Raw genomic sequence first — 22,608 nt, forward strand, 5'->3', positions numbered from 1 at the left:
TCGCCTTTAAATCAGCTCGGAGATAATAAACAGTCAAGAGTGTTTGCTGCTCTTCCAGAGGGTCGAAGTTTGGTTCTCAGTGATCATGCCAAGGGATTCACAATGGCCTGTAACTCCTGCTCCAGGGGATCAGACACCCTCTTCTGGCTCTGAAAGCACCCGCACTCACTCACATGCACACATACAAACACATGCAATGAGAAACAATAGAATAGATCTTAAATTTCCAATCGTGTGCTCACCTCTTTCATAAATGAATCCATGTATGCTCTGGCGTATGATATCCGCTTGACTTGCCGTGTGACTTTCCTGGAGAACAGGGTAGGTATATCATTCTCTGTCAAGGGGATAGGACAAAGGGGTGAATATGAATATTTGCCCAGGGAAAAGGCAGAGTTCAAGGTGGGTCTCAGCTTCCAGGGCTAGAGCAAAAATGGAATCTGTGCAAGACGCCAGTCCTCTGGAGCCTGCTTACCTCTCATGGTGCTGCAACACTTCCAACTTCCCTCGGAGATCTTCTTACTTGAAAGGTCTTTTTCATTCATTACATGGGAACGAGAAGCCTTCAGGGCAGCCTTTTTTGGAGGAGGAGGAGGAGGAGGAAGAGGAGGAGGAAGAAGAGGAGGAGGAGGGGGTTAGCAAAAGTTGTATGAGAGAAATACTTGGACCTTATCCATATCCCGCCATTCTCACTAAAGGAAGGCCTGAGACAAGCTTCTGGCCCAGTACAACAGTTTCAAGACCATAGCAGAAAGATGGGGTGATGTGGAGTGGGTACTTCAAGTCAGGGGCTAGGTTTCAGAGATTGCCCAGCACCAGATACCACAGTATTTGTTCAAAGAAATGTTAATGAAGGCCAGGCCCTGCCCAACTGATTAGGAATGACTGCAGTGGGCTTGGAGCCCGGTTGGGAGCTGCATGCACATTGCAAATGGTGTTTCCTTCATCTTCAAGGAACCCCAGGGGGAAAAGCTGTTCGATTCCCTAGCAGCTGAGTGACACCCCGTTGCTGCCTGGACTGCCACTTCTGGACAGATGCCCCCGACAAATGTATACCCACCCGCCAGGCAAATATGGTTGACGCTGCTCTGGACACTACAGCTGGGCAAGGGACGTGGTTCGGCTTAATAAACGAGTAGATAATGAAAATCTGGTACAGTCTCACATTTCAGAGAATTGTCCAGTCCACATCCTCGGCCTTAAGTCCAGCCTCGACTTCCCTCACTTATGAAGTTCTGTATCACGCACCTCCTCCCTGTTCTAAGTAACTCTTTCTTTCCTCCTCGGTTCCCTCCCTCCCCCTTTCCTTCTCTCCTTCCTTTCTTTAGTCTCAGGGACTTTGCTCATGCTGTCCCTGATTCCTAAAAGAGTCTCACCTTCTCCCAATGGCTCCTGCTCAGGTCTGGATAGGTATGGCCCCCATAGACTCATGTGTCTGAGTGGTTGGGCCATAGGGAGTGGCACTAATTGGAGGTGTGACCATGTTAAAGGAAGCATGTCCTAGTGGGGGCGGATTTGGAGGTCTCAGATTGCTCGGTGACACACAAGGTGTAGAACTCTCAGCTCTGTCTCCAGCACCATGCTAGCCTGTGCGCTGCTATGCTTCCCACCCTGACAGTAATGGACTAAGCTTCTGAAACTGTAAGCCAGCCCCACCCATTTAAATCTTGTCCTTTATATGAGTTGCCATGGTCATGATGTCTCTTCACAGCAATAAAGCCCTAAAACAGCTCCTTTGGTTCTCAGCTCACGTGACGCCTTCTGGGAGTGTCATTTGTGACACGCATGTACTTCCTCTCCCCATGCAGGGTAAAAGACTTACTTTGCTCTCCTCTCCTCAGCCCTTCCTATGCACCACACCTGACCCTGGTGGCCAGCAGGAGTGCTGAGACAGGACCTCTCAGAAGCCCGGAACTCAACGATTAGATGCATCTGACTGGCTAGCACCCCTGGTTAGGGATCTGCCTGCCTCTGCCTCCCCAACACTGAGAGGACACACACACCACATCCATGGGTCCTGGGGACTGAGTCTCCTTCCAACTCCAATTCTTTATAGAAGCTGCCTTCCACCTTCTTCTTTAAAAACCACCCATTAAAGGAATGGAAGACTTGACTGAGTCTTTGACAGGCTCCCGGGAGCTTTGCTTCATAGGTGAGCCATGGGAGAAGCTGGATCTCTTGCAAGTCCTCATGGTATGAGTAAGCCAAGGGCAGGTGGCAGGTTGATCTTAGAGAAATCTTTGCTTGGTGCCCTAGATTCTGAACTCTCAGAGAGTCTGCAGCCACTGACATGTGGGACAGCCAGACCGCTGCCATATGCATCTGCTGAGCAGATAGAGAACTGTCTGCTTACGGCCAGAGGCTCTGCCCCCAGCATATCCAACACTGCCTCTGTCCCGGCTCGCCATTCACATTCCAGCTGCTTTCAAGGTTCCAGTTTTTATTGTTTCTATTTCTAGGACAGAAGATGGGATCTCTCAGCCGGGTTCTTGCAATAAATGTCAGGAGGCTTTCTGTGTCTCAGTGCACAGACACCAATTTGTTTTGGGTGCCATGATTGGCCGTGCTCAAACAGTGACTAATATTTTGATGCTGATCTGAAGGACAGTTGGCCCTCAGCATCGGCCATTGTCTGGTTCTGTCTGTGCCTGGGGCAGGAGTGACATTTATAGAGCTCCATCCTATGCTAAACAGAACCCAGAGCTTACAGAGCTGATCATCAAGTTCTGACATCCTGCTAAGTCTCTGTGCTGAGTAAACACACGGCCCCGGCTCACAGCCAGGGACGGGGCCATTTAACACAGCACCAGGTTCCCTGCAGTGTTGGATATGGGCACACTGGCATCAGAATAGGCATGTTGACCCAGGGCTTCAGATTAGAGCAGACATGACCATGGTCAGAGTGCTCAGAAAGAACGGGGACTGGGCTTGCTTCAGAAGGAGCATCCTCTAGACCAGGCCGAGAAAAGCAGCTCTGAGCACGACAACAATGCAGTGACCGCAGTGCAGTCGTGGAGGGCTTGTTTTGTGTGGCAGGGTTGGATTAGGGAGACAGGAGGGAAGAAGAGTGGGGGAGTGGAGGGAGGAACAGAGAGACAGAGACAGAGACTAAGGTAGAAGACTGGAAGCCAGATATGCATCTAAAGCTGTGAGACTACATATATGGGGCTCAGCCTGGACTCGGAGGTTCGAGTTATGTCCTTTCTTATGCCCTGTGATTATCGCCCATGCTCCTCTCTTATGTGGGTTGTCTGGGCCCTATCAGGCCCTGCTCTGAGGAAACAGGATAGGACCGAACGGAAGTACAGGGACATGCCTTCCACAGAAGGCTACACAGATGCTCTAGGAAACCCAGGGTGATCCATGCCTGTGCTCTCCACTTACCATAAATTTATGGAACTTCTTATACTTCTTCTGTCCTATATCCTGGGTGGATGATTTCGTATAGGAGAAGGAGGTGAACTCTCTTGCTAGGAGAGAGAAAAACTGCTCTGTGCATCTGACCACTGCATGTTGGATTGTGTGGGTGTTGACACAGTCCTGACAAGAACAAAGCAGGACCAGACCTGGCCCCGGGCAAGCACAGGCCTCTCGTCAACAAGGCAGGGCTGATAAGCCAGCCAAAGGATGGGGTCGATGAGGCCCCATGTGCTGTGCACAATGTACAGGAAACCAAAAACACCTCACGGTGGCTTCACAGAAAACTAACCACCTGGAATCCTAAAAGCAGCCAAGTAAGTACCAGGTAAAGTGTTTGTTTATTTGTCTTTTTGCTACTTAGACAGGGTTTCTCCATGAAACCCTTCTTGTCTTGTCTGATTGTTTGTTTGTTTGTTTTTGAGACAGTGTCTCTACTATATAACTCTGGTTATAGACTAGGCTGGCCTTGAACTCAGAAAGATCCACCCGCCTCTGCCTCCAAAGTGCTGGGATTAAAGGTGTGCACCACCATACCAGGCCTTCTGACTCCTCCTAAATTTGTTTTGTTTGTTTGCTTGCTTTTGAAACAGGGTCCTAGTGTCTAGACCAGGCTGACCTTGAACTTTCTGGATAGACCAGGTTGGCCTCTGGTTTACAATTGCCTCAGCTTCCCAATCGCTGGGATTGGAAATATGTGCCAGAAAGTCCGGCAGGATAAAACATTTGAGAAAGGAAATCCAGGGCGAGAGAGATGGCTCAGTGGTTAAATATCATTCTACTCTTGCAGAGGACCTGGGTTCCAGTGTCAGCACCCACATGGTGGCTCAGAACCATCTGTAACTTCCAGTACCTGGGGAATCCAACACCCTCTCCCGACTTCTGTGGGCACCAAGCACACACACAGCACATAGACACTCATGCAGGTAAAACACTATTCACATAAACTAGATCGAAAAAATGTTAATAGAAAATAATTAAAATAAACGTCAAAAAAATGTCTACGGCTAGGGTGTTGCAGTGTTAGAGCCAAGCCTCTGGGTTTGAGCCCCAAAACCATCAAAAAATAAGAAAAACTGTCATATGACAACTTGGTAAACTCACAGCTCATCAAAAAAATAAAAATTAGGGCTGGAGAGATGGCTCAGTGGTTAAGAGCACTGACTGCTCTCCCAAAGGTCCTGAGTTCAAATCCCAGCAACCACATGGTGGCTCACAACCGTCTGTATGGGATCTGATGCCCTCTTCTGGTGTGACAGCAGAAGAAGACAGCAACAGTGTACTTATAAATAAATAAACAAATAAATAAATCTTTAAAAAATAAAATAAAAAACTTAAAATTAAAACAATTTAAGGACTGGCTTCTTTCATTTTTTTTCTCCTCACTTTAAAAAAAAAAAGTCCCTGAGTGTATCTGTTGACTAAGGAACACACATGTGTTTGCTCTGAACAGTGACCACTGGCAGGTTCTGACCCTGAGAAAGGGGGTGGCTGTTAGCCACCAGACAGACAGACAGATGCCACAGCTGGCTCTGTGCAAAGGGGTACAGCCAGGCTCCTCCTTGGAACCCAAGAAGGGACTTGAGCTTCACTGTGGCTGAGGGTGGTGTGGGTCTTGGTCAGCCGCTGGGTCTGACTGACTTGAGCTTCACAGCTTCCTCATCACTGGTCTTCCACCTGCTCGAACAGTTAACTTCAAATCTCGGTCTGGGCACTAGGCACTGTCCGGGTCTGACTGGCACTGCTCTGTGTGGCCTCGGTACCCTGCCTCCACTTAAGGCAAAAAATAATCCACAAGCTGTGGCTGAAATGCCTCTGTTGCCCTAGGGCAGGAAGAAGAGGCGGGACTTACATGCCCAGTGATACCCTCAGGATAACGTCTGGCTCATGGAGCTCTTGACGTGACATGGCCTGTCATAGGCTCTCAGTCTAGTCACCAAAGTGAAATATCAATGCCAATGAACTGTGGTGGTTACAGTACTCAGTGTGACTGACATGTGGGCAGTAGAATATTCTGGTCTGTGAGAGACCAAGCTGGCTTCAAGTTTGAAGAAAGCCTCCTCCCTCAGCCTCCCAAGTGCTGCGATCAGAGGTATGGGCCACCAAGCCATACCTATGACATGACACATTGAGAGAAATGAAAAGGTCGGTACCATGCAAGCTGCTCCTCAGATTGTCATGTCCTCATTCATTTGTGGCACATATGTAGAGCTTCTTCTGTTGACTGTCATGAGTATGAAACAGTGCACAGGCGTCCCAGAAGGTCCCAGGCATCACTAAACTCCTAAGCTCCTGTAATTAACTTTCTATATTCTATAGTACAACGTACAGTCTGGATAGATTATAGAAAACACAGGTCTCGGACGATACTAGAACATCCAGACTGGGGAGAATATGGAGTGCACAGACCTCATGGATGATAAATAGAACATACAGACCTTACACAGTATAGGAGAATCGACAGGAGCGTAGATTTATCTTGTTTATAGCTCTGGGGGCGGAACACATGAACTTTACATGCTGGGGGATCCCTTTACCAAAGCTGCGTGGCCTCAGCCTTCCTACCAAATGTGAAATTCTATTATTCCTCGTCTGCAATCCACAAGCACTGAGGTTTTATTCCTTTGGAGGCCAGTTTGAAAATCTGAGAGAAAATCTGGTGGGGACATCAATGCCCTGGGACCCCTGCCTCAGTTACATGGTGGCTGGGTTGTGTTAGGGGGCAGAAGAGGTGAGACCACATCTGGGAGCTTACCCCTTAGAAGTCGACTGTTCTGTAACAAGAATTCTTCTCTCTGGAACCTCTCTGGATCCAGTTCTGAGCAGTCCCAATTGTTATAGCTCTGTGGGCAAGGATATGTCCCTGAAAGAAACCCAGAATGCCGATGGAATGGAGCAGGACCAAAGGAGACAGGGACCCCGAGTCTCCTGATGCTTACAGGGAACCTGAGATCTGCTGCAGCCTTGTCCCAGCCTTGCCACTCCTCTCTAGAGGCTTTGTTCACCTACAGAACAGGGACAACGTCACCTGCCCCACCATCTTCCACTGCTTGGTTGTGTGATTCTGTGACAAGTGCTAATGGAGATGCTGTGGTTACCAGGTTTCCTTGCCTCCCCTTGTTCTTGCCGACCATGAGCTCCACTGTCCCCGTGTGGCCAAGGTCTCCCAGCAGCAGTAAATAAGAGCTCAGTGAAGTCTCCCTAACACAGTGCCATGCTAAGTTCAGCACCAGAAATGATGCTTGCAAGGGTCATGTGAGAAAGCTGAGCCACCGGGCAGTGCTGCGCCTCTGCTGGGCAGTGTGAATGGACAGGAGGTGATTGGTTAAGAAAACAGCAGGAACAAGGAGGAGGAGCAGCAGGAACAGCGTGAGAAATGAGAGGCAGGTTGCCACAGTGACCCAGGACCTGACTTTGGAGGTGAACAACCCTAGCTCTAAAACATGACCCTCCATGTTCAGAGGCTGGATGTGTGTACAGCAAAGAGCTGACACGGCAGGCCCAAGGCTGCTGGCCTTAGAGAGGCCTGCATGCTGGCCTTTGGCTAGAGTCTGGGAGCATAGTTGGGAAATAGTTTCCTACACTGACATACCAGATAACACGGAGCTATCTCCACAACGACCCTGAACACAGACAGACCTTGGCCACCGACTCTGAGGTGCTTCTCCTGGGCAGAGCCTTCACATACTAGGAGCTCCCTGACAGGTAGATACATGGGCTCTGTGGGAGTCCTTGTGGGCAGAGGGAGTGAGCACCAGGCAGCTTGCACAGGGACCCTCCAAAGCAAGCCCGTCCTTCCATGATGCAGCCAAGCTTCCTTACAGAACTGTACCGCTTAGCCTTCGTGAGGAAGCTCCTTAGGAGGAAGTGATCATTGCCCTTCCTTCCCCCTAACAGAACAGTAAAAGTCTCCTGTGTCACACAGCTAACAAAAACCTCACGATAGGGGTTGGGGATTTAGCTCAGTGGTAGAGCGCTTGCCTAGGAAGCACAAGGCCCTGGGTTCGGTCCCCAGCTCTGAAAAAAAGAACCAAAAAAAAAAAAAAAAAAAAAAAAAAAGTTCAATTTAAAAAAAAAAAAAAAAAAACCTCACGATAAACAGCGGCAGTTGATGATCTCAGAAGGCTCTGGGCTGCGGTAGGAAGGTTGGGGGATGAAGAGAGCTGGAAAAGAGAATGGGCAGCTGGCAGGGCGGCCTCAAGCATCAGGCTGCTTTGAGTCTTACCACAAGTTCAGACTGCCTTTGAGCTCACAAGACCTGTCATATCCCCTCACGCATGAGTTGCAGGCACTCAACACCATGCCTACACTCTCTACGGTTAAGGAGGGAACAGGAAAAGCCACCTTAATGGACAGCACTAGGAAGCCAAAAACACACCCAACCTCTTTTCCCCATTGGTAGGAATCCCCACGCTCTCACCTGAAATCCACAGGTTCATGGTGTTACAGATCTCTGACTTGAATTCGTGGGTATTGAACCAGGACTGGGGGAAGCAGCAGCAGAAGCTGGTGTACATGGCTTTGCTCAGAAGTGAAGAGAGCCTCTGGGAGGGGCAGAGCTCAGTGTCAATCCCAGGGTTCCTTCCCCCAGAAGACAGCCCTGGCTGAGCCAAGGATCTGTGACCAAACTCCTTCCCAGCGGCAGGCTGCCTTGGGCTGCCTCCCTGCCCTGGTGTCACTGAGGATACTCCTCAGGAATCTTGCTCTGTATGGCCACCGGCCACCATGTCGCCCAGCACGCCTCTACAGTGGTCTATCACTCAGTGCTTCTGCATTCTGCTCAGATCACAGCCAAAGAGAGGCTGGGAGAGTGTTGCCAACCAAACCCATATGTTTTGCAAGAGCAACAAATACTGTAAATGGCTGAGCCATCTCTCCAGTCCCAAGATCTCTAATTTTTCTTACTGATTGGTAAGAGTTCTTTGTGTTGTGTAACATGCACGTCAGTCATCAGGAGCTGAAGAGTTGGACTAGTGATATTGGGATCATCAGCTGCTCTTGCAGAAGACCCAGGTTCAACTCCCAGAGCCCAGAAGGCAACTCATAGCCATCTGCACCTGAATCCAGGGGACCCAGTGCCCCCACCTGACCTCCAAAGGCACCACGCATGCATCTGGTACACAGACTTACATGTAGGCAAAACACTCACACACATTAAAAAAAAAAACAAAACATGAATCTAAAAAAATAGGCCACCAGTGTTTTCCTATAATTTGTTATTTACATCTTTATTTTGTGTGCGGTAGTTTTAAAAAAAATTCTATAGTTAGTGGCTGCATGTAGTGACACGGGTTTGTATCCTCTCTTAGTGATTTTGAAGCAGGAGGATGGAAAATTTGAGGCTAGTCAATACCACATCACATATCAGTTTGAAGCTAGACTGGGCTAGAGGCTAGATTGAGACATTGTTTCAGAAAAAAAAATTACACACACACACACACACACACACACACACACACACACACAGAGTGTGGACACAGTTCAATTTATCAGTCGTTTGCTTAATGACTACTTCCCCTGGATCACGTCTACATCCCACTCATCAAAAACTTATCTAACTATTGACGAAGTTTCTTCCTTTTAATACTTTTTAGTTCAGACACACACAAAAGGTATAGTTTACACTTCTCATTTTAACATTACAAGAAACAAACCAGAATAGCAAAGGAGCTAGAAGGAAGGAAGGCCCAGTGGTTAAGAACACTGACTGTTATTCCAGAGGACCCAAGTTCAATTCTCAGCACCCACATGGCAGCTTATAGCTGGCTCCATGTCCAGTTCCAGGGAATCCAATGTCCTCTTTTACCCTGCACATACATATGCACATACATTTACACAGGCAATGCACCCACACATATAAAATAGAAAGGGTTTAATTTTTGTTGTTGTTGTTTTGTTTCTAGACTGATTTTCTCTATGTATCCTTGGATATCCTAGAACTCACTCTGTAGACCAGGCTGACCTTGAACTCAGAGATCTGCCTGCCTCTGCTACCTAAGTACTGGGATTAAAGGCATGGGTCACCACCATCAGGCTAAGGGATTTGGTGATTAGTTTTTTTGGTTTGGTTTGGTTTGCTTTTGGTTTTGTTTGACTGGGGGGGGGGCGGAGAGGTTTCCAGGCAGGGTTTCTCTGTGTGGCCCTGGCTGTCCTGGAACTTGCTCTGTAGACCAGGCTGTCCTAGAACTCAGAGAGAGCTGCCTGTGCTTCCCAGATGTTGGGATGAAAGGCCTGCAATATCACCGCCCAGTTTAGGCTTTAATTCTAAAGACAAACAAACAAAGAAAGAATAGAAAAGTGGAATCTCATGCCCTCACTCCTCAGGGATAACCATTGCTAAGAAGTTGGCAAATATTTCCTAGATTTTTTTTCTAGTCCTGGGTGTGCATGTGTGTGCTGGTACATCTAACAGTGTGTCACCTAGCTGTGAGGGTATGTTGAAAACTGTATCGGTAGATGATGTCATCGTCGTGTGAACATCCCAGACTGTATTTATACAGACTAAAATGGCATGTCACCTCTATGTGATATAATCTCATGGGGCAACTGCCAGAGATTGATCTATTATGAACAGAATTGCCATAAAGTGTGTGATTGCTATATACACATAGTTTTAAAACCCTGAGTCTAACAACTTGCTTTTCCCCCACCACCAGAGACATTGCTACATCGTCCCCGTAAGTGTAGGACTCAGCGATACTTCTTTGCAATGACTAAATTATAAGCCAGGGCCAGAATACTTATTACTCCTTTATGGAAGGCCTATTTGGAGCATTCTCTTGCCAGTGGGGATGTTTTCTAAGCCGTGGGTGACACTCACCTTTAAGAGTGCCTCTTCGTAATGGGACCGACGCATTTTGAATATCAGGGAGGCGTAGTTTCGGGCTATTCGGTCGAACAGCTTCTTCTGGGTCTCCCTGTCTGGCTGCAGCGTAAGAGACAAGCAGAGAATCACTAGTGTCCTTGCTGCAGCTTCCCTGATGTTTCACCAGACACAGCCTCACCGGATAACCCCAGGCTGGCCTCAAACAAGCACCGCCACACCCTGCACGAGTCTGCGACTCAGGCAAAGTGTTGTTCTCACACCCGAAATCTTATTCTACGGTGAGCGGACCTCATACGCTTTGGGGAATGAGCTGCTCTTCTGCTGCCCACATTTACAAAGCACAGAGTGTTAGTGAAAGGAAGCACCTAACCAGAGGGGCACACGTTCTCCTTTCACCTCTGTCCTGGACCCCATATGCTACTTAGCAGAGACTGTCTATTCGAGGGAGCTGTAGGGCATTGGGTTACACCTGAAGTTCAGGTACAGGAGAGGGACCTGAGGAGGGAGGAGACAGGCAAAGTCCACAGAGATGACTCATGGGATTGAAGGGGCTCGTTGCTCATGTTAACAAACAAGGACGTTGTTCCATGGAAAGTGAGTTAAGCCAGGGAAGAAGCACAGATACACACTTACGTGGTACCTTTCGTGAAATAGCCACCAAAAGCTATCCAGCCATATGGCCACGAGAAAAGGCGAACACAGAAACTTCTCTAGTTCTCTGTCTAAACAGTAAGACTTGAAAAGAAAGGGAAAATCACATGGTTACTCTGGGCGCCGTTGTTATTATTACCGCTGTTGTTCAAGACAGGGCCTCACTGGGTCACCCATGCCTGCAACTTCATTTTCTCTCTCTCTCTTTTTTTTTTTCTTTCTTTTTTTTCGGAGCTGGGGACCGAACCCAGGGCCTTGCGCTTGCCTACCACTGAGCTAAATCCCCAACCCCCAACTTCATTTTCTCTTAACCTGTGACAAAATGCTTGACAGAAACAACTGAAGGAAAGAAAGCTTTGCTTTGGCTCCTGGTTTCAGAGAGGCCAAGTGGATCTGTCTGTGTGGCAGTGAGAGGCGGTGGCTGCATGGGAGTAGACAGGCACAGGTGATCACAGAACTAGGATTGGGCTAGGAACCTTGAGAGCTGTGGGTAGAGCTTTGGCGGGCAGAGTGATGATACTGACGGACGCAGACGGGAGGCACCACCAGAGGCAGGAGACAAGTGCGTGGAGGTCTGCAGGGGGAAGATGCTCACGGCTCTGAATTCATGCAGCTGGGCCTCTTCATCTTTTGTGGTTACATAATCTTTATCCCCAAAACCGCTCTGGGCAGTTTCATTAGCTCGTCAACAGTTGCCCCTCCGTTCCTGGAACTCGAGTGTCAGCTGTCCTTACTGCTACACCTTGTTCCCCTCCCTTCAGCCATTTTCCTCCCTTCTCCCCCACCCCTGCCCCCGCCCTCCTCCACTGTTCTGGGATCCTTCTTTCCTGCTGCCCGGCTGTGCTGAGTCTGTCCTTCCTGAGTGACATGAAGAGTGGTGTGTGACCCAGTGGCAGTCATGCAGGCAGGATTCAGTAATATATAATATACATACATATATTGTATATGGTGGGGCCGCACAAGCTAAATTTTCTGCTCCTCTGAGCTTGGGAGTAATTGCTTTAATTTTTGACTTAGTTTATATATATATATATATATATATATGTGTGTGTGTGTGTGTGTGTGTGTGTGTGTGTGTGTGTGTGTGTGTGTGTGTGTGTCTTGTGCTGATTCAGCAGAATCTCGGGGCTCGGTCCTGTGTATTTGCGTAGTGGCCTCACAAGCTTGCACCTGTTGCTGGCCAGAGCTGAGAGGGGAGGAGGTAGCTGGGTGCCTCCATCCAGAGTTATGGAACCCAGTACTGGCTCCTCCACTTGCCATATTATTTTGGACAAGTTCTGTCAGCTCTGTGGCCCTCAGTGGCCTACTGTGAGGACTTCGGCTTCTTAGTTTGTGATGATGATGAATGCTTCCAGCACCACAGACAAGGACAGATCCACTCGGCCTCTACAAAACCATGAGCCAAAATAAAGCTTTCTTTCCTTCAGCTGTTTCTGTCAAGCATTTTGTCACAGCGATGAGAAAAGCGACCGGAAGAATCCCCCGGTTATGGCATCAAATTGGGACTCCATCAATGCCTTAATAAGGAAGACAGAGTCCTCGTGACCATCACTTCCTCAGAGCCCTACCTTGGGGCATTTCATTAGGAAGCAAACCTTTAACACATGAGCCTTAAGGGGATACATCACTCCCAAACCATGGTTGTTTTGACTCCAAAGTAGCAGGAGTCAGGCTTACAGGAGCACGAGCTGACAGAACAGCACACAATCTGCAGGCAGACGTGTGGCTGTGAAGAAGGTACAGGCTCCAAACACACTGAAGGGCTGGCAAGGTGGCTCAGCAGGCAAAAGCACCTCTGACAATTCTGATGACTGAGTCCTGTCCTCCTACAAAGCGTCCTCTGACCCCCACACGCGCATGCCATCAGGGCAGAGCTGGCAGGACCTGACGCCGTTCTCTTTTCCTTACCTTGCCACTCAGGGGGTTTTTCTCAGATCGGATCACATTGCCCACCATTTCGCAGAAGTCCACGCCATTGGGTAGTTTGTTGGGCCTCATTTCGTCAAACTGGGGGTATTCATGGAGCTCTGCGAGCAGGGTCTTTTCTGCTGTTTTCTGAAGAATAAAAGTGTATGGGCTCCGTCACCTTGACGGTGTAAAATAACAGGGTAACCTTCCTTCCCCTTCCACATAACCCAGCACAGCAGTTTATAGCAAGGAAACAATGTAAGGTAAACAGAATTGTCCAGATGGTTCCGTGAGTAAAGGTGCCATCCTCAGAGTCTGGTGACTGGAGTTCAGTCCCTGGGACTCAGAGGTAGAACCAGGGATCCGACTTCTGCAACTTGTCCTTAGGCCTCCCCATGTGTGCTGTGACGTGTGCACCACTCCCCTGCACACACACAAATAAATACAATACATTTTTAAAAAAGATAATTATTTCCTAAGGCTTTTGGTACAGGTGATCTGGATAGTATAAACAAGCAGCCTTTTACAATGCTGGAGACAGGAGACAGAACCCGGGGCTCTGTGCGTGCTAGACAAGCACTCTACCCTTGAGAGCCACAACCCCAGCCTGTGACAGTGAATCTTTTTTTTTTTTTGGAGCTGAGGACCGAACCCAGGGCCTTGCACTTGCTAGGCAAGCGCTCTACCACTGAGCTAAATCCCCAACCCGTGACAGTGAATCTTGACGAGGACGATGATGAGACCAGACCTGTTGGCAGTAGAGGGGGCTGGCCTCCGGTCAGAGAACTGAGTGGAAGGGAGTGCCCTTCCTCTGACATGCTAAAGGACAATCACCCCAGATTCCTGCATGACTGCATGACAGATCTTCCCTCCGGAGGAATAAAACTCATTTTGTACAGGTAGAGATCACTGGGAAAGCAGCATGGCGCTGGGCTCTTACCCTTTTTGTGATGTGCACCTTGGCATTCCGGAGCTCTGAGCCTTCGCAGATTATCGGGGACTCTTCCTTCAGTTTCTTGACTGAGAATGGAGGAAAAGTTAGAAGTGAGGGTGGTAGTTTGCTACTGGGAGCTAAGACTGCTAGAGAGAGCTGCCAGGTGACCAGCAGACAGCTAGGGTCTGGCCTATCTGGTTAAAGTCAGCAGGGAAGACCAGATGCTGTGCACTAGACAAGTTCCTGTCCCCAGCGGGAATTCCCTCCATTAAGTACATCTGATGGTGCCACCATCAGCCACCTAGCAGACAGTCCCTCTGTGGTCCTGTCCCTCCCTCTTTCCTTGTCCACTGTCAGGTCTGACGATGGAAGGCGAGTGCAGAAGAGGACAAACCCGTCCTCAGGGAGACCCTGGATTCCTACTCGGTTGAATGATTTCAAAAACTGAAAGAAGAAAACCACTGGGGTCCACCTCAGTGACAGAGCACGTGCTGGGTGCGTGCAAGGCCTAGTACCATAAAACAAAAACAGCTAAAAAGTATCCAATCTAAACAAAGTTAAAAATAAAAGCAAACCCCACAAAAACACATCTCAAAAAAAATTAAAAAAGATTTTTTTGCCTCCGTCTCCCAGGCTGCTGTGAGTTTTCTCTTTTAAAGACTTCTTCTCCAACTCATAGTCCTCAATTGCCTTCAAAAACCAGAAGAAGAAAAAAACAGGGCATTAGAGATTGACATAACCTGGGGAGGGAGTGGGGGTCAGGGGCTGGAGCACTTGCTTTATTGGCATCTGACAGCCTGGAGCAAATTATGTAGCTAAACACCTCTCTTCTCTCTGCTGGTGGTAAGGGCCTCGGCCATTGTGTCACTGACACGGTCCCATCACATGTTGTCAGTATGTTATCCATGTGGATGGTATCTCCCAGCAGGAGGGATTCTGGGATGGCAGAAGTGACCTGACACTCAAGCCTGGGGCCTGAGGGTCTATGCAGACTTCTGTCCTGTGCACTCGCTGTCCCTGCTGTCCTCTTAAGCCCCAGCTGTGTCTGGCACATATTACAACTCATCTCATCCTTGTGGATGCCCTGAGGTAGCTGGATTATTGTCAAGCCTTTTATAGGATGTCAAGGATGAGGATCACTTCCTCTTGAGTTTTAGACTGACAGTCTGACCGGAAGGCTCACTCACCGAGCGCTACTCTCCTCACATGAACACGCATGCACTTGCATAGAATCAGTTCAGGGAGTGTGTCCATGTGCTGTACTGTGATTCACAACGTAACTCAGTTGCAACTCAGAGTGGGCTGGGGACTGATGCTAGTGGTCCCCTGCACATTCATAAAGAGTGACTTCATTTGTATGAAAAGGAAAAGGAAGGTTGGGGATTTAGCTCAGTGGTAGAGCGCTTGCCTAGCAAGCGCAAGGTCCTGGGTTCGGTCCCCAGCTCTGAAAAAAAAAAAAGAAAAAAGAAAAAAGAAAAAGGACACAGAGAGGGAGGGAGAAATCCTGTCTGAAAGCAGAGAGAGAGAGAGAGAGAGAGAGAGAGAGAGAGGGAGAGAGAGAGGAAGAAGAAGGAGGAAGAAGAGGAGGAGGAAAAGGAGTAAGAGGAGGAAGAGGAAGGAAAGAAGAAAATGGGACCAGCAGGATGGTTCAGCATATAAAGGTGACTGCCACCAAACCTGATGACCTTAATTTGACTCCTGGGATCCACACGGTAGGAGGAGAGAACTGACTCTCACAAGTTGTTCTCTGTCCTTATATAGGCCATGGTACGCATATGTGTTCTCTCTCTCTCTCTCTCTCTCTCTCTCTCTCTCTCTCTCTCTCACACACACACACACACACACACACACACACACACACACACACACCATTGGGAGGGAGCCTAGAATAAATTAGGGAGGTTGAATGTAACGCTGAGTCGGGGTGGTTTTCTGTTGGGTTTGTCGTCGTTGTTGTTGTTGTTGCAGCAGTAGCTCAGGAGCAGAGAGACTGACGGGACAGGTCACACGTGTGTGGAGGTGGGGTCTGTTTAGGTTTCACTGCAAACCTAAATCTCTTACGAAGCAGCCTGCTGGAACTGGAGGGGTAGCTCAGCAGTTAGAGCTTACTCCTTCCCAGAGCCTGAGTTCAGTACCCATCCTACACCCTGGGTGACTCCAGCTCCAGGGGATCAAACACCCTCTTCTGGCCTCCAAAAACGGCCACACATGTGACATACAGAGACACACAGACATACTGTTTTTAAAGTCTATCATTTTTCAAGGGTAAACGTGAAACCTCAAGTGTACCAACGTGCTTTGGGAGAAACACAAGACCTAAAGGGCAACAACCTCTATTACTTTCCCTAGGACGCTTCATTCCCAAAGGCCTTACCTCAGCTCTGGCACCTACTTCAACTTACCGAGGTGTAGACCAACAGGCTGGAGTCCATCTCTATTTCAGTAATCTTCTTGTTCACCTGGCTCATGGAGCCAATAATGCATGCTGGGAGACAAGCTGCTAAGGAAACTCCAGGAGACAGTCACAGGTAACTTCCGGAAGGGCTCCTCGGTCAGGAGGATGGGTAGTCCAGGCCACACTGTCTCTCTGCTGATTCAGTCCCTTTGACTACACTGGTGACTTCATCTTAAGTGAGTCACTTTGTAAATTATAAATGAGGATTGGTGACAGGCATGAGCACTCACAGTTCTAAGCCCAGCACTTCGGAGGTTGAGGCAGGAGGATTTGCTATACGTCTGAGGCCGGCTGGAGGCCAGCTTCATAGTGATCTCTGGGCTGACCAGGGCTGTAGTGAGTATCCTATCTAAAAGAAGAGAAAGCAAGCAGGAAGAGAAAGAAGGGGAGGAGGACAAATTTCCTGTGTTGTAGTCAACTTGGAAAATATTAACCAAGGAAAAAGGCCATCCTTACTGTCTCCACCCTTTCTATTAGAGCCTTGGGAGGGTACCTTTTGGGGTTTTGTTTCAGTGTCTGACAGAGGAGGAGAGGATCCTCCTGCCTTGGGCATGTGCCCCTGCACCAGTGTTCTGTGCAAGCATAATTACAACGTTAGTGCATGCCTGGGTCACTGTTTCCACAAGAACTTGCTTGACAGCTGAATAATGTTCACAGCATCGTTTTGGTGACTTCCCACGGGCCACTTAGAAGATACCCCTTAAGTGTGCTCTCCTGCTGCAGGGCTGTTGCTCCAGAAGCCATTTCCGGTTCTCCCAAGGATAAGCAACACTTTAATGGGCATGCCACAGAGAACACTTTCGAACTTTGGAATACCTTTTTTAAAAGATACTTTTATTTTATGCATACATGCTTGTGCCTGAGCATATCTTTTTAAAAAGTCTGCTCATTTTTTAAAGGTAAACTTGGAAACATCAACCGTACCAACACCACTGCATACCTGTGGATCTCCTGGAGTGAGAGTGACCAGCACCCGGAAGAGCCGGATGTGGGTGCTGGTGACTGAACCCAGAGCAGGGAGCACTCTCCATAGTGGAGTCATCTCTCCAGCCTTTGAGCTATTTATTTCTTCAAGAGAGAATTTTTTCAGGTGTGGATCGACTAGGCCAAAGGGCAACCTGTTATGGTAATCTCTTAGTTGAACTTTGTTGGGGATTAGTTCTAATGCTTTGTCTTTTTTTTTTTGTCTTTTTTTAAAAGATTTATTTATTATATATAAGTACACTGCAGCTGTCTTCAGACACACCAGAAGAGGGTATCAGATCTCATTACAGATGGCTGTGAGTTACCATGTGGTTGCTGGGATTTGAACTCAGGACCTCTGGAAGAGCAGGCAGTGCTCTTACTGAGCCATCTCTCCAGCCCCTAATGCTTTGTCTTAATTCAGCTCCCAACAGCTGTGCTTCCAAACACTGAGGGTCCCCATCCCCAGCTACTTTGACTGATAATAAAGAATTGCTGTACATCCAGTGGCTGGACAGGGAGACAGAGGCAGGACTTTTAGATTGGGCAGGCGAGGAACCGAAGGAAAGAGGGGAGGAGAATCACCATGACTCAAAGGCAGAGAAATAAGATTTAAGAGCTGCAGGGTGGAAATCATATAACAATGCAGGTGTAAAGGGAAAGCAGCTCTATGGGAGGGGCTTCCCAGAAGGTAACAGGGCAGCAAAGATAAAATATAGATTTAGAAAATAAAGATTTAGAAGGTGTTAAGCCAGGAATACCAGAGGAATAGCCAGGGGAATGTGTGCTAGCCACAGGAAGGTTTGGAAATGCCCAGCTATTGAGCTAGTCAAAGCATATTAAAATTAGCTGGTGTGTGTGTGTGTGTGTGTGTGTGTGTGTATGGTGTGCGTATGTGTGTGTGCGTGTGTGTATGTGTGTGTGTGTATGGTGTGTGTGTATGGTGTGTGTGTGTGTATGGTGTGTGTATGGTGTGTATATGTGTGTGTATGGTGTGTATGGTGTGTATGTGTGTGTATGTGTGTGCATGTGTGTGTATGGTATATGTATGTGTGTGTATGTGTGTGTGTATGGTGTGTGTGTATGGTGTGTGTGTGTATGGTGTGTATATGTGTGTGTATGGTGTGTATGGTGTGTATGTGTGTGTATGTGTGTGCATGTGTGTATGTGCATGTGTGCGTGTATGTGTGTGTGCATGTGTGTGTATGGTGTATGTATGTGTGTGTATGGTGTGTGTGTGTGTGGTGTGTGTGTATGGTGTGTGTATGTATGTGTGTGGTGTGTATGTGTGTGTATGGTGTGTGTATGTGTGTGTGTATGGTGTGTGTATGTGTGTGTGTGTGGTATGTGTGTGTGTGTGTATGGTATGTGTATGGGGTGTGTGTGTGTGTGTGTGTGTGTGTTTCATTCATGTATCCAGAGCTCTTGGGTGGGTACAGAGCACGTGACCTACCACCGAGAATCAAAACAGAGTAACTAAGAATTCCCCATTTCCTCTCTTGAAATCTCATCAGTCCTACCATGCCTGTTCCCTCTCCACCTTTTGCATTTCGGGTCTTAGCCTCAGGATCTCCCAGGATACAGGCTCTGTCTCAGAATCCTGTCGCTCAAGCAGGTTCACGCTCCTGTCCATCACCCTCAAGTGTTCTTACCATGGGGAAAGCATTTGGGAAGGGAGGGTGCCAAGAGGGACGTGTGCCATAGATAAGACCAAATGGAGTGTGGCGTTAGAAGGAGACCCAGGAAAGACCCTTTGCAGACGGAGACAGGATCACATTAGACAGTGTCTTAGATGGGTTTTGAAGGGGCATATGCACAGTGAGAGAGCTGCTTGCCTGGTGGAGCCATGACTTAAAGTCTGGGCTTATTTATAACTTGAGAGGGCTATTGTTGGATGGACTGTGAGATGGGGATTTGTGATGCTGGGATACAGTTTAATGGAGTGATGGCGATCAATGATGACAAGGCCAGGGAGAAAGCACTTGTAGGTGGAGCCCGGGAGATGCGCCAGAGGGGCAGACTGAGCCTCTATAGGAGGGCTAGTAGGTGAGGAGAGGGGAGGTCAGCCAGAGGAAATGAAGAATCTGGTCGGGGAGCTCACCTGTCTACAGACAGAAGGCTAGCCCTTGGCTTCCTAGCTGCTGTCTAGGATGTATTACAGCCCTAATTCTTTGGAAACAAGAAGTAAAGAGAGCCCAAAACAAAACAAAACAGAACTTTTTCCTTCTAACATGCAACTCGGGCAGCTTTCCTTTGATTTCTTTCTGCTTAAAAAATAAACCTGAGCCAGGCAGTGGAGGCACACGCCATTGATCCCAGCACTCAGGAGGCAGAGGCAGGCAGATCTCTGAGTTCGAGGTGAGTCTGGTCTATGGAGCAAATTCCAGGACAGCCGAGGTACACAGAGAAACCCTGTCTCAAAAAATTAAACAAGGGGTTGGGGATTTAGCTCAGTGGTAGAGCGCTTGCCTAGGAAGCGCAAGGCCCTGGGTTCGGTCCCCAGCTCCAAAAAAAGAACCAAAAAAAAAAAATTAAACAAAACAAAACAATAAAACCTCAAGTCAAACAATGCTTCAAAATGTGACGTTCCTTTTGAGGGTAGAAAGGACTTAAGTCCTTGGAGGAAATTACTGCGGTATGTAGTGTGTGCTCACAGGTGACATCTATGAACTATAAGCACTCATTATACCTGGTGTCCCCCGTTGGGTGTGCTTGGCCTGACTGTGGGTGGCAGCTTTAGAAGGATACCGGGTGGGTTTTCCTGCAGCTGCTTCCTCAAAGCATTCTCCAGCACCTTCCTCGCATTGACAGAGACCACCAGGCGTTCGTCCAATGCTAGCATTGGTAGGGCGGCGACGTTGATAGCTTCCATCGTCTTAGCAGACGACATTGACCAATTTCTCGTAGACTGGCAGACAAAAAAGTTTCCTCTCTTTCTGCTCTAATCTTGTTCTTTATCCGGGCAGCCTGCTGGGGAGCACAAAGGGCATAAAACCATCTTTAAAAACAATAACCTGCTCACCTGGATGCTAAGGGGCCAAACACAGTCATGCAGGAAGAACGGCTGTCGCTTGGGAAGCCCTTTATTTTTTTCCGAACTGATGCAAAATACTTATTCAAAGGTATCTGTTTTCCCAGATAGCCTTCCCCTCCACAGCCTTGTCATAACCACATCATTTACGTCTGTTTTGGATTGTAATCAAGTAATCTTCGCCTTTGATATCTCACAATTTCTTTTTTTTTTTTTTCCGGGGCTGGGGATCGAACCCAGGACCTTGCACTTCCTAGGCAAGCGTTCTACCACTGAGCCAAATCCCCAACCCCCACAATTTCTTTATACATCTGTATGTGACGCACGTGAAGAATGACACTGGCAAGCTTCTTCTGTAACCTTTGACCTTATTTCTAGAAATGGGATTTTCTTTTTCTTTTTTTAAAAAGATTTATTTATTTATTGTATATGACTACACTGTCCCTGTCTTCAGGCCCACCAGAAGAGAGCATCAGATGGTTGTCAGCCACCAGGTGGTTACTGGGAATTGAACTCAGGACCTCTGGAAGAGCAGTCAGTGCTCTTAACCACTGAGCCATCTCTCCAGCCCGAGATGGGATTTTCTATTCAACACTTTTAGCTAGCCAGAGAACTCCTAGGTTTCACCTGTTCCTGCCCCCAAATGCTGGGGCTCCAGCGACTGGTGGCCCTGTATGGTTTGGTTTGCCTGTTTGGTTGGTTGGTTTTTTCAGATACAGGGTCTCTTAGTATAGGCCTGATGGCCTCCAACTCAGCGGCCTGCCTTCCTCTACAATGTCAAAGGCACTTGTACCATTGCCTGGCCAGGGTGGTTTTCTTTCTCCTCTTGGTGTATGAGTATTTTTTTGCACGCATGTGTGTGTGGCACCTGAGTTCCCACTACCTGTAGATTGACTGGAACCCTAGGAACTGGAGTTATAGATAGCTGTGAGGCACCGCGTCAAAGACGTAGTTTCCCTGGTGATGGTGTGGCTTAAGAATATCACAGTAAGATGGTTCAGTGGTTGGTGCTGTTCCAAAGAATCCATATTCAATTCCAGCATCCACGTGGCAGCTCACAACTGTGTGTAATTTTAGTTCCAGGGGATTTGACACCCTCACACAGACATACATGTAGGCAGATCACCAATGTACATAAAATAAAACAAAATGTACATAAAATAAAAATATGTAAACCATTTAAGAATTAAATATCATGTCATGTTACTATATGCAACAGAAAGTATTTGCAATGGATATAGTACATGCAACGGAAAGCCTGGGTTATTTACAATTTATATATAATCCGGGAGGCCGATTTGCTGGATGGGCTCTGAGTTCCTCAAAGACAGAGTTCTGTGATACACGGGTACAGTTCATCAGTGAGATGGAAATCAAGGGAACTGGACCAGGTAGACTGGGTGATGCCAGAGGGGCAGGTGGAGCCTGTGCAGGAGGCAAGGTCCTCTGTAAGAGCAGTAATCCCTCTCATCCACTGAGTCACGTCCCCAGTCCCCAAAATTCACGTTATACAATCCGCCCTGGCTGTCAAGGCTGTAAGGGTAGCACATTCCCTATATCCCGACATCTTACAGCTGTACCCAAGAAAGGAAAGAAAAAAACGCACACCCAATTTTGGTAGAATTAATTTAACACAATGATAACCTGAGTCGTCACTTTGTCACTGATAATGATTGTGTGAGCCAGGGCTGAGCCTCCAGTGGCTGAGAATAGAAGCTACTGAGAAACAGACCAGCATCTCCTCCCTCGGGTACCTAAACAGTCACTTCCCACTGCAAACTGCCCCCACGTGGTCATGTGTGGTGGTGCACCCTTTTAATCCCAGCCCTCAATGGGGGTGAGGCAGAAAGATCACTGATTTCAAGGTCAGCCTGGTCTATAGTGAGTTCCAGGCCAGTCAGAGATACAAAGTGAAACTTGCTGAGGATTTTGTTTAATGCTTGCATTATGGCTTCCCAAAATGCATGACAATCCGGCACATGAGGTGCTGAGGGGCCTCACAAGTTGGTCCTAATTGGTAAATAAAGTTGCCGGCAGCCAAGGCTGGGCAGGAAGACAGAGACAGGACTTTAGGATTCATGGGCAAGGGGACCGAAGGAGGAGGATTAACAATCACCATGCCAGACAGGAAGAGGATGCAAACTTGAGAGCTTCGGAACACAGCACCAGCCATGGAAGAGCGGCCCCAGCATCCCCCACATTGGGTCTCTGGTAGCAAGGATGGAATACAGATTTTACTAAGTAATAATTCAAGAGTATGGGAGTAGAGGTGTTAGCAACTCAGAATTCGGGAGTGGCCCAATCCCTGAGATGATTGATGTATCTTAAATAGAAGGCTTCATGTATGTGTGGCTTTCATTGGAGAAGCCAAAGCATTGAGGGAGGGGGGCAGCAAGGAACTCAGGCAGCCACCGAGGAGGATT

The 22,608-nt window shown here is 48.0% G+C and overlaps 1 protein-coding gene across 6 annotated transcripts in view; it reads right to left on the bottom strand.

Moving 5' to 3' along the window:
- The window catches only part of Fam227a (family with sequence similarity 227, member A), a 42,148-nt gene that overhangs the window by 12,970 nt on the left and 6,570 nt on the right, over positions 1 to 22,608 (bottom strand). For 2 of the 6 annotated variants that reach the window (XR_005486589.2, XM_039078836.1), the window contains exons 2-13: positions 19,903 to 20,124; positions 16,139 to 16,221; positions 14,357 to 14,426; positions 13,743 to 13,822; positions 12,803 to 12,949; positions 10,877 to 10,978; positions 10,238 to 10,342; positions 7,838 to 7,961; positions 6,173 to 6,280; positions 3,385 to 3,470; positions 476 to 575; positions 243 to 309 (exon numbers count right to left, since the gene is read on the bottom strand). Coding sequence is in view for 3 of the 6 variants with exons in the window: in XM_039078836.1 (XP_038934764.1) it covers positions 248 to 309; positions 476 to 575; positions 3,385 to 3,470; positions 6,173 to 6,280; positions 7,838 to 7,961; positions 10,238 to 10,342; positions 10,877 to 10,978; positions 12,803 to 12,949; positions 13,743 to 13,822; positions 14,357 to 14,426; positions 16,139 to 16,221; positions 19,903 to 20,044 (1,209 nt within the window). In the remaining 3 variants the exon portion in view is untranslated. Of the gene's footprint in view, positions 1 to 242; positions 338 to 475; positions 576 to 3,384; positions 3,471 to 6,172; positions 6,281 to 7,837; positions 7,962 to 10,237; positions 10,343 to 10,876; positions 10,979 to 12,802; positions 12,950 to 13,742; positions 13,823 to 14,356; positions 14,427 to 16,138; positions 16,222 to 19,902; positions 20,125 to 22,608 lie in introns of those variants that run through there. The other 4 variants (NM_001130581.3, XR_010052960.1, XR_005486591.2 and 1 more) reach the window with 4 other exon arrangements.

Source organism: Rattus norvegicus, chromosome 7 (genome assembly GCF_036323735.1).
Source record: "Rattus norvegicus strain BN/NHsdMcwi chromosome 7, GRCr8, whole genome shotgun sequence".
NCBI lineage: Eukaryota > Metazoa > Chordata > Mammalia > Rodentia > Muridae > Rattus > Rattus norvegicus.